Source organism: Hemitrygon akajei, chromosome 8 (assembly GCF_048418815.1).
Source record: "Hemitrygon akajei chromosome 8, sHemAka1.3, whole genome shotgun sequence".
NCBI classification, from domain to species: domain Eukaryota; kingdom Metazoa; phylum Chordata; class Chondrichthyes; order Myliobatiformes; family Dasyatidae; genus Hemitrygon; species Hemitrygon akajei.
Genome location: NC_133131.1, coordinates 36,466,988 through 36,479,374, shown reverse-complemented (window position 1 = coordinate 36,479,374; position 12,387 = coordinate 36,466,988). Strand labels below are relative to the sequence as shown.

Genomic DNA, 12,387 nt, shown 5'->3' with positions numbered 1-12,387 from the left:
CATCCTCTTCACTGATAATTATATCCGCAAAAACTAGAATTAACAAACATTATTTTTCTCTTCAGAAAATTACAGTCAATGTAATTTTATAAGGATCCTGTTATGTGCTTTAGTCAGGGATTTCACCATTATGTTAATAATTGTCAAACCAACTGTTTAAAATTTCCTACTTCTCTCCCTTCAGTGATACATTTGCTAACTTTCAATATCCTGGAATTGAGATAGAATCTAGAAAATTGTGACAGATCACCTCTAATGCATCCACCCTCACTCTGCAACTACCTTTTTTAGAAAACAGTAGGATGCAGGTTAGCACATCCAGGCATTTGTCCAATTTTAGACCCACTGATTTGTCTACTACCTACGAGAATACATTCATTCTCTTGGCTCATTACTCTGAATTTATTTTCATTACTACTCAGTTGTAGCTTCTGCAACAAATCTTGACAGAGATAAATGGAAAAATATGTTTAATGCTTCAACCTCATCTTTCTTACCATTATAATTTCTCCTGTCATTAACAGTTTTGTTATTCTCCCATTTACACTGTTATAGGTCTTGCAATTTTAAAAAAATATTTCTTACTTATTCTCAATTGTTATTTCCATCAGCATTTCAGGCATTCACTATTTCCTTGTAGACTTCAGTCTTATACATTACACAACTACAAGTCTGACTTAATTGATTTTTATTTATTAAAATGACTTATTGCCAGCCAGTGTAGCGACATCCACACTGGATTTTGAGGCAAGTGGTCCTGAGTTTGAATCCGGCTGTCTCCTTGCACACTTTCCCATCAGTGCTGGGTTGGGCATCAAGCTAGCAACTCAGCTTTGCAAAAAAAAAGACAAAAATGCCAAAGCAGCAGCAAAGTTGCTGCCCAATGCACCACAAGGCACAGAAAGGAACAACACTTTTCTAATGGCAAACTCTGCCTTTGAAGGTGGTAGCGAACCACTGCAAAACCCATGGTGAAGGTACCCGTACAATGCTGTTTGGCAAGTAGTTCTAGGATTTAAATCCAGCAACAATTTTAGAACAACAATATTTTAGGTGCCAATGTCAGTTGCAGATTGTTGATCTACTTTGACTCTCTTAAACCAATAGAAAAAAACACTGACTTGGTGTCAAACCCAGCCCCAATTTGGACATAAATACATTACCCTTCCTTCATCATATTGATCTACTTGTAGGCAGATTAAAAATGATTATTGTACTAATTGCTTGGCAAGCTTTTCTTGTTCCTAAATTCTCTCAATTACTTCGCTGTTGGCAGGATACTGTCAACAATCGCAGCCAGTGCTCGCCTCCACTTATATAAATTCTGGTTCTGTTCTTCTGAGTTAAGATTATTTCTCTCTATTGATTTTCTGCCATCTTTTATTATCACAGCCTCTCTGCATCAGTAGCACAAGTTTACCCGGCCCCCAATATCCCATTCCCTCCCCACCCTTTTTCATGGGAGAAACAAAGAGGTAACTACAGATTAAATAATGGAATTGATTATCAGGACTAAACTTGGAATTACCTCTATAATTATAAAGCATTTATCATGGAGTCAGAAGTTTTCCAACTGACATAGATCACTTCCACCAAGATTCAGTCTCCACCAAATTACAATAAAAGTATATAGATGTCATTACATACAACCCTGAAACCCATTTTCTTGTGGTCATACTCAATAGGTCAACCATAATAGAACCAATGAAAGACCGTATCGACTGGGTGTACAACCAGTTTCCAAAAGACAAACTGTGCAAGTACAAAAAGAAAGAAAAATAATAAATAAGCAACAAATACTGAAAACATGAGATTCACTAGAATATTGCTCAAAACTTCAACCTGTATCCTCACAAGGTAATATTTTTCAAAAGTGAGAATTTCAAATCTGAATGAAAAACTTCCAAATAAAACTATTCATAATAGACAACTTAAGCAAGCCTAACTTTATATTCAGCTAATCATCACAGGCATGTCATTTTGAAAAAGCCAAGTGGAGCATTTTTGGAGTGAAGAATCCTGCTGCTGTAAGGAGTTTCTATGTTCTGACCATGACTATATGGGTTTCCTCCAAGTGGTCTGGTTTCCTTCCACTTGCCAAAGAATACCAATTAGTAGATTAATTAGTCATATGGGTGTAATTGGGTAGCTCAGCTCACTGGGCCAGAAGAGCCCATTACTGTGCTGTATTTCAAAATAAATTAGCTCAGTTGATTTCCCCCTTTTCCAACATAGTATCACTGAGCTCTACTACAAATCTCCCATTTACAAAGCTCAAGTATAGGCCTTCCTCAGGTTACGAATGAGGGACCTATGGACAGCTCATACATACTAACAAGCTCTTGGGAGAATGACAGGATGAATTTACCAGCTACTTCTGTGGGGATGCAGGTATCTTTTTGGGGTGGGAACAGAACAGAGCACCTCAATGTGCTCTCTGTCCACCAACTTGAGTTACAACATCCAGGATTGAGTCAAACTGAACAAAGTGTTAAGCAAATTCCCTGCTTACTCAGAGTCAGTGAGGCCACCTGCTTGTCCCGTGCCTGCTCACCCTCCCATCACAGCTGTCTAGGATTTTCTCCCACAAGCTGTCTTTGTTCTTTACTGATTTGTGAACAATGCAGGTTATGAACAGTTCTCTGAAAGCGAATCCAGTCATGAGCTGGGAACTGCAAATAACTGACACAGGAAAGGTGATATTATGTTCTTAGTGTGTGGATCAGTATCATGCTAGCCAGTGCATTTAACCTTTGGAATAATCATATGACTTCTGTATTGACCAAAGTAAACCTTCTGTCATCTTCTCTGGATGAAAGGTAGCACAAGGAGCCATACACAACAAAAGAGTGCCCTATCTGGCTGCATCATTGTGTGATATGCAAACTGCAAGGCAGCAGACCGCAAGAGGACAGTAAAAACCTACTGAGAGGACCACCGAGGTCTCTCCCCCACCCTCATTTGTGATATTTATAGGCAGCATTGCATATGAAGGGCCTGGAATATTTGTTTCCCTGAAACATTCCCTACCACAATCTACTTGACCCACTACTGTCAGGAAGGAGGTATATGAGCATCAGGACTGGAGGACTGCCGGATCACGTAATAGTTTCTTCCCCCCAGGCTGTGGGACTAATGAATACCCTGCCATTACCAAGGTGATGTTATTGGAGTATAAGAGTTGCATTGTTTGCTGTGTAACCAAAACTACGTAGTCAGCTTTGAGTTTGCTATTTGCTATGCATGTATCCAATTTAGTAGGAGAATGAAATCTTAAGAATATAGAAGATAATGGGGTGTTAATGAGAGGCTAGCTAAAAGATATAGATTATAATGGTGTGTTAATGAGGTAGCTAAGAGATGTAGATTAGAACATGATTAAGTCAATGAGTAGAAACAATAGTGGCGGATGTACTTGTGATACGCAACTGTAGACCGATTGGATATGCTAATGCAACTAAACCAGGAGATTGCTATAAAAAATGCTATGTACAAGGATCGGTGGGCAATCAGCAACTAGCTCAATGACTGTCTCAGCTTTGATTTGCAAATTAAAGTTTAATACTTCTTGAAGAATCTTCTGCATCTCCTGGTCGTTTGTGGGGCATGAGAAACCACGACAAAATTGGCGACCGTGGCAGGACCGAAAAGAGACCCGCAGAAAGGAAACGGCAGATTGGGGACGCTTCCCAGTCCTCTAGGGACCCCCACAAGGCGAACAGAATTAAGGGTGCACCCAAACAAAAGGTAAGTGCTTTTTTGCGACAATTTGGACTAAGAATTCTGTTGGTTTTGGGGAGGTCTTGGAGTCTCAGAAGTGTGGAACCACTGCCGAAGGGTCTCTCCGGTCCAAAGAATCTGGCAGAATTGGGGGTTAACAGGAGGCTCAGAGGATTGATCAAGAACACTGCAGTGAGGGTAAGTACAAATAAGCTAATAAGAAGTTAAGTGAAGAAAAATTCCACGTGGTGTTGGTAAGTCCCTGTGGATACCGCTTCGTATAAAACCAAGGTCTGAACGGGCAAGGAAAGGGAAAATAGAGAAAATCCTCGTGGATACCGCCTTAAGAGATAAGGGTCTGAATAGACGAGGTGCATAGAGAAAGTTCTGTGGATACCGCTCTGAGTAGAGGTCTGTACGGGCAGAACAGAATAGGAAACAAGGACAGTCCAATATATAGTTTAAAGTGCTGGTAGATAGATGATAGACTAGGCATAGAATTAGAGTAAATAATATTATCCAGTAAACAAACTGTGAATCTCTGAAATACCTTAAAAAGAGAGAACAACATGACAGGTAAAGGAACGGCAGTAGAAATACTGAGCAAAAAAATCCCGGTAAATAAATAGATCACCACAAAAACTTCAGAAAAATGGGAAAAGAGAACCAAAAACCTGGTCACAAAATGGCCAAGAGAAGGAACGTTTGATGTAAGCCTGTGCGAAGAAATGGAGGCACTGATTAAAAATTACAAAACAAAAGATAAATCTAAGAAGGGGGCAAAAAAGAGAACGAGAAATGGAAGTGCTAAAACTCTTCAGAACGGAGGGAGAAAGGCTGAGGAGAACAGGTAGAAAGAATATTGATTACAAGCGAGGAAGACACTAAGGTGCTGGAGAAACAGCCTGTTAGAGAGAGAGGAAGGTACAGTGAGAAGCTGGCTTCAGCTCCGTACCCGGATGCGAAAGAAACAGAAAAGCCCCCTCCCTATAATGAGGAAGGAACCCCTAAGCAGTGCCCCCTGCTGACAGGAACAGTAAACATGCAGGGAGAAGTACAAGTTTGGGATAATGAGGAGGAAAAAAGACAATATGAGAAGGAAAAAGCGGCGATATGGAAGGAGATACAGGCAGAAAGGATAAAGGTGGAACAGGCAAAGAGAAATGAGAGACTGAATGGATGAAATACTTGAGAGGGGAAAAGGAGTAGGAGGAGTATCGGTTATACCATAGAAATAAACAGACTAGAAAAGAAAGTGGCTCATCAGGGCAGGAAGAGATGAGGCATTCAAGAGGAAATGGAAAAAAGATAGGAGATGAGAGTCTTGGAGAAACACAAAAGAGAAGGGAATCAAGCACGAGTAAGGATCATGAGGAGTCCCTGCCACAGGTGTACAGACACGGACAGGAAGAAAAAGAAGGTGACTCACTGGAGGAGCAAGAGTTAAGTGGAGAGAGAGAGGATGCGAGAATCTGTGGGGAAGAGGTAGGAGGCAGAAGCCTAGAAGAGCAGAAGGAGGCGGTAGGGAAGCGACTTGCGGAAGTAGAGAGAGAGCTAGATAAATTACTGAGACGGGATTGCCAGAGGAGATGCAAAAAATACTCCAGGGGCCAACCAAGTATTGAATCAGGACAGAAAGTAAGGACTCCACAGGGAGACCGAGGGAAGAAGAGGACCCCGAAGAAATTTGTGTGGGAGGCAGAAAAGACATACCCTGAGACAGATGGGGAGTCAGGCAAGGAGGAGAGCCAGGGCAGGTGGAAAGAAGGAGGAAGAATGATGCCGTTGTTAGTTAAAGGATCAGGACAAGTGCAGTATATCCCTTGGGGATCCCAGGATCTAGAAGGACTGAAAAACACTCTGCCCAATCTACATGAAGGAGCAGGGAAATGGATTAGAGCCTTTGAAGAAGAAACGGCGGGATGATTATTGGCCATGGGAAATTTGAAGGCACTATTGATAAGGTTGATGGGAACCTCCAAATTTAACGAACTAATGGAAATGGCTGGCATAGTAAACTCGAACGACCCGAGAACTGATGGAGACGGGTTTGACAGAGTGAGGCAGAGGGTATGGCAGGCCCTCGGGAAGCTTTATCCACCCAAAGTGGACCCCAAAGCCTTAAAGGGGGATCCACTGGGAGACATTGAAAACCCAGCAGCCTACGTAGAAAACCAGTTGAAAAGGTGGAGACTGAGCAAGAGATTGAAAATAGCTTATTTATCACCACACTGTTCCGATATAGCATTTTGGATGCAATGCCTCCGCAAGTAAAATCCAAACTGGAGGAAGTGGTTGGGCTGACGTCAATGACCCCACAAGAATTTAGAGACCACGTAGTCCATGCGGTTGAGAAATACCGGAAAGACAAACGATGGTTGGCTGAGTAGCAGGAAGAGGTGCAAAGAAAGTTAATACAAATGCAGCTCGAAGAACTCAAAAAGAAGGAAAAAGAGAAAAGATGCTGCCAGCAACCACCGGTCTGAGTACAGCCATCGAATTGGATGAAGCACCACTGTATGGAGGAACCGATCATACTGTAACTGTAAGACAAGGGCCGGAAAACCCCATGCCAATAATCAACGTCTTTGGAGGAGCACTCCCACAAATGCCCTATTAGGAACAGACTAAATTCAAACAGCCCAGACAGGACTGGAAGTCCCAAGAAGGGGGACAGAGGAGCTATGGGCAGAGGGGACCAGTGAGGAAACGGGGGAAAGAGAGGTAGAGAGATTGTGCTGGGGATGTAATCAGCCAGGTCACATGAGAAGAGATTGTCTGTTTACACCATGGCCTGTCACACACCAGCAGGAACCGATAAGAAGGGAACTAAAGTTTAGCCAAGGACCAGCCCCCACAGGCCCAAGCGGACCTGTGAACCCCTACGCGAGGTATTAGGGGTGTCCCGAGAACTCGAGTGGGAAGGGACATTACCCAATGATAACAAGGGAGGCAGACGAGGAACCCATTGTTCAGGTTATGTTAGAAGGGCAACTGACACCAATGATGGTAGATACTGGAGCCACGTACACTTGTGTACAGCCACAGTAGGCCCTTCACCTTCCCATGTCAGGAAAGTTTATTAAGACGGTAGGGTTCTCGGGGAAAACACAGTTGACACAGTGCATGGCTCCAGTGCAGTTGAGAATGGGAAATAAAGGAATTGTTTTGCCGGTGCTAGTATTTAAAGGAACTCCGATAAATTTGTTAGGCAGAGATGCCTTATTGAAACTGGAATTAAAATTAGAATGCACCAGAAATGGGCTGAGTGTGGAACGAGCAGGGGCTCAATTGATAGTGCGAGAAGACAAGAAAGCTAATGTCTTTTGGATAGGAGACATTGCAGATCAGATTCAGGAAACCTGGGAAAAATGGAAAAAGGGCGTGCAGGCTATATTACCCAGGGCTGTAATGCCCAAATCTGAGCTACATTGTACAGTGATTTTTGACGAGACTCAGAACAGGGAGTTAGAGGAGAGATGGCACCTGGAGGCATGTACCCAAAAGCACCTGGCTGTGATAATCGGAAAGCAAGGGGCAGCTTTACAAGTTAAGTGGAACACCTTTTTAGAAAAATGGTACAGGATACCGGACGCTGCGCCCCACGTAACGTCGTTGGTAAACAAGGGATATCAGTCTAAAGACTTAGGACCCCTTAGTTAAGAGTGCTGAAACCGTAACAGTGTGGAGGAAAATCACGCCAGAGGTGTGGATATCAGAAGACAACAATTGCATTAAAATAATGGTAAGTGTAGATATGGTAGGGGACAGTGAGAGGAGTCAAAATAACTCCCCAACCACACATGCCATTGCTGGGAAAGGAAAGAGGCCAGCAGAAAGATAGAAGGTTAGATGAGTTGCCATCTATTCTGTGATCACAGCATGACACGGACGTAGGGGAAATAAAAACAGCTAGGAGTGGAAATAAGGCTGAAAAGGGGAGCAATTCCAACCAGGAGACCACAATACCCTCTAAGACCAGAAGCAGAAGAGGGAATAGCATCGACGGTGCAGGGGTTGCTTGAAATAGGAGTGCTTAAGAACAAACAGTCCATGCAATACCCCGTTGCTGCCGGTCTTAAAAGCAGATAAATCTAAGTGGAGATTGGTGTATGATTTGCAAGCGGTAAACGATGTGGTAGAGGACTGGCCAGCGGTAGTCCCTAACCCACACACGCTTTTGACTAATGTTCCACCAGAAGCAAGTTACTTTTCAGTGATTGATTTGTGTTCGGCTTTCTTCAGCATTCCTCAGCATTCCAGTGTCAGTATCTGTTTGCATTTACTTAGAGGTACTCAGTACCAGAATGTCGCAAGGGTTTAAACATTCACCACGTGTTGGAAAGTACATTGTAACAGTATGTGGATGACCTGTGGAACAGTGTGAGCAGGACACTATAACTCTGTTAGAAGCTGGCGCACGGAGGACATAAAGTATCCAAAAAGAAACTGCAATTTTGCACGCAGCAAGTAGAATACTTAGGCAGGGTAATATCCAAGGGGGTGAAGGCAATAACTAAGGCCCCAAAACCCCAGACTGTAGGGCAGATGACGACGTTTTTGGGAATGGCAGGGTACAGCTCAGATTGGATAGGAGAATATGCTGAGATTGTGGCACCTTTGAGAAAGATAATGAAAGAAGCAGGACATACTAATTTGAAGAACGGCTTACAGTGGAATGGAGAGGCGGAGATAGCTTTCAATACTATTAAGCAGGAATTGCAGTCAGCACCAGCATTAGCTTTGCCTGACTACGAGAAGGTTTTTCATTTGTATGTATCCAGCCAACAGGAGGGTTATGTCACAGCGGTTCTAACACAAGAGACAGGCACAGGAAAAGCAAAGCAGCCAATAGCATACTACAGTACGAGACTACATGAGGTGGCTCAGGGGTATCCACTCTGTTATCAGGGATTGGCGGTGCAGTACTATGCATATGAAAAGGCATCATCTGTAACCCTGGGCTATCCTGTAACACACCACAAAGTAGCAGAATTGCTGGAAAGAGGGATATTTATGCTGACGCTAGCCAGGATAGCGTATCAGATGCTATTGACATTTCCAGACATAACTATACAGAGATGCACTACCAGTAATATAGCCGATTTTGTCCCTTTGGGCTATGAAGGAGAACCCCATGATTGTGTAGGGAAGACGATGGCATTTGCCAAATTGAGAGCAGATTTAGAGTCAGAACCACTAGAGGATGCAGATAAAAAGGTTCTGTTCGTAGATGGCTCTTGTTATAGGGATTATGATGGAAATCATGCAGGGTTCTCAGTAGTGCAGCAGGATCAGTCGAGCTATAAGATTATTAGGATGGAGTCCTGTCCCCAACCGTGTTCCACCCAACTAGTGGAAATCAAAGCCCTGACAGCTGCGTGTGAAATGATGGAAGGTGAGAAAGTAGACATCTATACTGATTCGGCATATGCTCACGGAGTATGCCATTTGTTCGGGGCAGTGTGGAAACAGAGAGGTTTTTTAAAAAGCAGTGGAGATCCCATACAACATTGTCAGCAAATTCTAGACTTGATAAAAGCCATAATGAAACCTAAAGCATTGGCTATAGTAAAATGCCAGGCACATAAAAAGGGAAATGATGTAATATCAAAGGGAAATCAAGCTGCGGACGAGGCAGCCAGAAAAGCGTCTGGATGTACATCAGCTGTCATTGCCCCCCAGGTAAGCCTAGCTCCAGAACCTGTGGTAGAGGACGTAATTGAAATACAAGGTAAGGCAACTTTGGCAGAACAGACAATGTGGAGACGAAGGGGGGCCAAGCAGAACCTGGAAGGCTTGTGGAGCATGGAAGACGGTTTGTTGGTAGCGCCCACCCCTCTACTGATGATTGATTTTAGAAGCGCATGGGATTGACCATTGTGCAAGGGGGGGGAAGTGATAAAGAAAATAAAGGATGGTTTTTGGTCATCTTATTTACAGGCTTCAGTGGACTTTGTCTTGTCACAGTGCGAGGTATGTGCACAGAATGCAGGGTTCGGACATCAGTTATTTGACTGGTTAGAAAGTAGACTCGGAGGATGGGGAGCATGGCTGACTAAAATGGCAATAACTGTCAGTATTGTATTGTTGAGCTGTGCGCTTGTACTGTGCTGTTTTCTTCCTTGTCTCAAGTCTCTTGTAGTGCGTGCTGCAACCAAACAATTTCCGATGCTCGTGGCAATTACTGAAGCAAGCTTAGTGGAGAAAGAAACACCGAAAATGTATTGTTACAGCCTACAACACCTGCAGGATGAATAAGAGCAAAACGACAGTGTGGGAGTATTATAGTTTAACCCGAGATCTGGGAATAAGTGCTTGAGTTTATTGGGGCTTTTGTGCGCGGACTCTTAGTCTTTCTCTGTGTGAGACCCTATAAGGGGGGATATATTGGAGTATAAAAGTTGCATTGTTTGTTGTGTAACCAAAACTATGTAGTCAGCTTTGAGTTTGCTATTTGCTATGCATGTATCCAATTTAGTAGGAGAATGAAATCTTAAAAATGTAGAAGATAATGGGGTGTTAATGAGAGGCTAGCTAAGAGGTGTAGATAGATAATGGTGTGTTAATGAGAGGTAGCTAAGAGATGTAGATTAGAACATGATTAAATCAATGGGTAGAAACAATAGTGGCGGATGTACTTGTGATACGCAACTGTAGACCGATTGGATATGCTAATACAACTAAACCAGGAGATTGCTATAAAAAATGCTATGTACAAGAATCAGTGGGCAATCAATGACTAGCTCTGACTGTCTCAGCTTTGATATTAAAGTTTAATACTTCTTGAAGAATCTTCTGCGTCTCCAGGTCGTTTGTGGGGCACGAGAAACCACAACAATGTTTACCTGTGCTGCACACAGGTGCTGCACACCCCACATGCATTTTGAATTACATTTTATATTTTCTTTAGGGTAATATTTTGTTTTAATGCATTGTCAATGCATCATCACGCAGAGGAAAGTTGTTTTGTTTGGTTGTATACATGTACAGTAAGATGACAAACTTGAACTTTAAAAATACAATAGAATAGCAATAGTAGCATTATCGGAAATGCACAATAGCTATAAAAATATCAAATTTGAAGATTTATGGACACTGCATTTAAATGAACAGGAATTGCCTCTTTCAAGACACAGTCTGTACCAACAAACAAAATGCAAGCGGAACTCTGTGGGTCAGGGAGCATCTGGGGGGGGGTGGGAGGAGTAGCCTCAGACCCTTCATCAGTATTGAAATGAGGGCAGAAGCCAGATTAAAAGAATGGAGTGGGGGTTGGTGAAGGGAAGACCAGAAACTGGCATATGATAGGGATTCCAGGAGAGGGTGAAGGGGGGGGGGTTTCAAAAGAGAAATAAGGAAGCTCAGAGCAGATAAGTGGGCAAAACAAAGTGCTAGAGGAATCTGATTATTCTGACTATCTGATGAGAAGGAATGCACACTGTGGAATAAAGATAAGGAGGCAGGGTATCAGAGGAAGTGTGTATTGATTCAGATACACAACTGCTCCTTTTCTCCCCCACCCCTTTCAAGTACCCACATGACACGGAACTACAGCACTCCTACAGAAAGAAAGCAACCAAACATTGTTGTTGACTCTTCCTTACTGGATGTGCGATACGAAGTCAAAATGAATTATCAAAGTTCATATGTCACCATGTACTACCTTGATTTATTTTCTTGCAGGCAATTTCAGGAAAATACAATAGAAATTATGGAAAACTAAAAAGACTGACAAACTATGTGCAAAAGACAGGAGATCATGAAAATAAATAAATAATAGAGAACACAAGTTGTAGAAAGTGAGTCTGTAGGTTGTGGAACCAATTCAGTGTTTAGGTGAGTGAAGTTATCCATGGTGGTTAGGAGACTGATGTTTGTAGGGTAATAACTGTTTCTGAACCTTTAACAGATTTCGGCTTTAACAGACTTCAACTGAGAACCTAAAATTCCATTTTGCACTTCAGTATTTAAAATATTCTTTAAAAAAATGCTTGACTGCAGTGTTAGATAATTTGCCAGCCTATTAAAAGTTAACAGGTGGTGAGCTGTAACTGGTTACCCGAGTCGGGGATGATTAACATCATCAGAGGTAGAGTCCACACTCGAAGAACTTGTATAATGAATAGTTTTGTCAGCAAGACCTACAGAAGCTGCACTTTGTACAACTACAGTACAGCTTGAAGAGTGCAAAAATTAAGAAATTTAGCAAGCATGGATATCAATGCATTGGGGAAATATTAAAGATAGAAATTCAAAGCCAGGTTTTAAAAAAAAAACAAAAATGGAGAACACTCAACCCCTCTACCCAGTTAATAGGTACTTTCTTCATTTAGATCTTTTTGGTTCTTTTTAACCAAAGTGCATAACCTCACTTTCCTACATTAAACTTGACTTGTCACAGTTTCACCACTCATCTTCCTACATAAACCCTGATGCAGCATCTAAAATCCAACTGAAACATATGCTCCCATCTATTTTTCTGCCATACAAGTATCTTTTGCTCACCAAAAATAGTGGACAATCAGGACAAAAAAAAAACAATTCCTTAAGCAATCACTGCAAGAGAAAAAAATACTAAGCAAACTATGGGAAATACGGCTGATAAATACCTTGGGTCTGGTGACCTGTTTCCTAATGTTATGAAAGGATCCTAACTAGTTGCCT

The 12,387-nt window shown here is 42.2% G+C and overlaps 2 protein-coding genes across 3 annotated transcripts in view; one reads left to right on the top strand and one right to left on the bottom strand.

Annotated features, from left to right (window-relative positions):
• mtmr4 (myotubularin related protein 4) overlaps positions 1 to 12,387 on the bottom strand; it is a 139,041-nt gene that overhangs the window by 121,514 nt on the left and 5,140 nt on the right. The window lies entirely within an intron of this gene.
• On the top strand, positions 8,165 to 10,630 carry LOC140731409 (uncharacterized). Its single transcript, XM_073052907.1, has 2 exons — positions 8,165 to 10,264; positions 10,307 to 10,630. Exon 1 carries the CDS (start codon positions 8,269 to 8,271, stop codon positions 9,595 to 9,597), a length of 1,329 nt encoding a protein of 442 aa, XP_072909008.1. The 5' UTR covers positions 8,165 to 8,268; the 3' UTR covers positions 9,598 to 10,264; positions 10,307 to 10,630.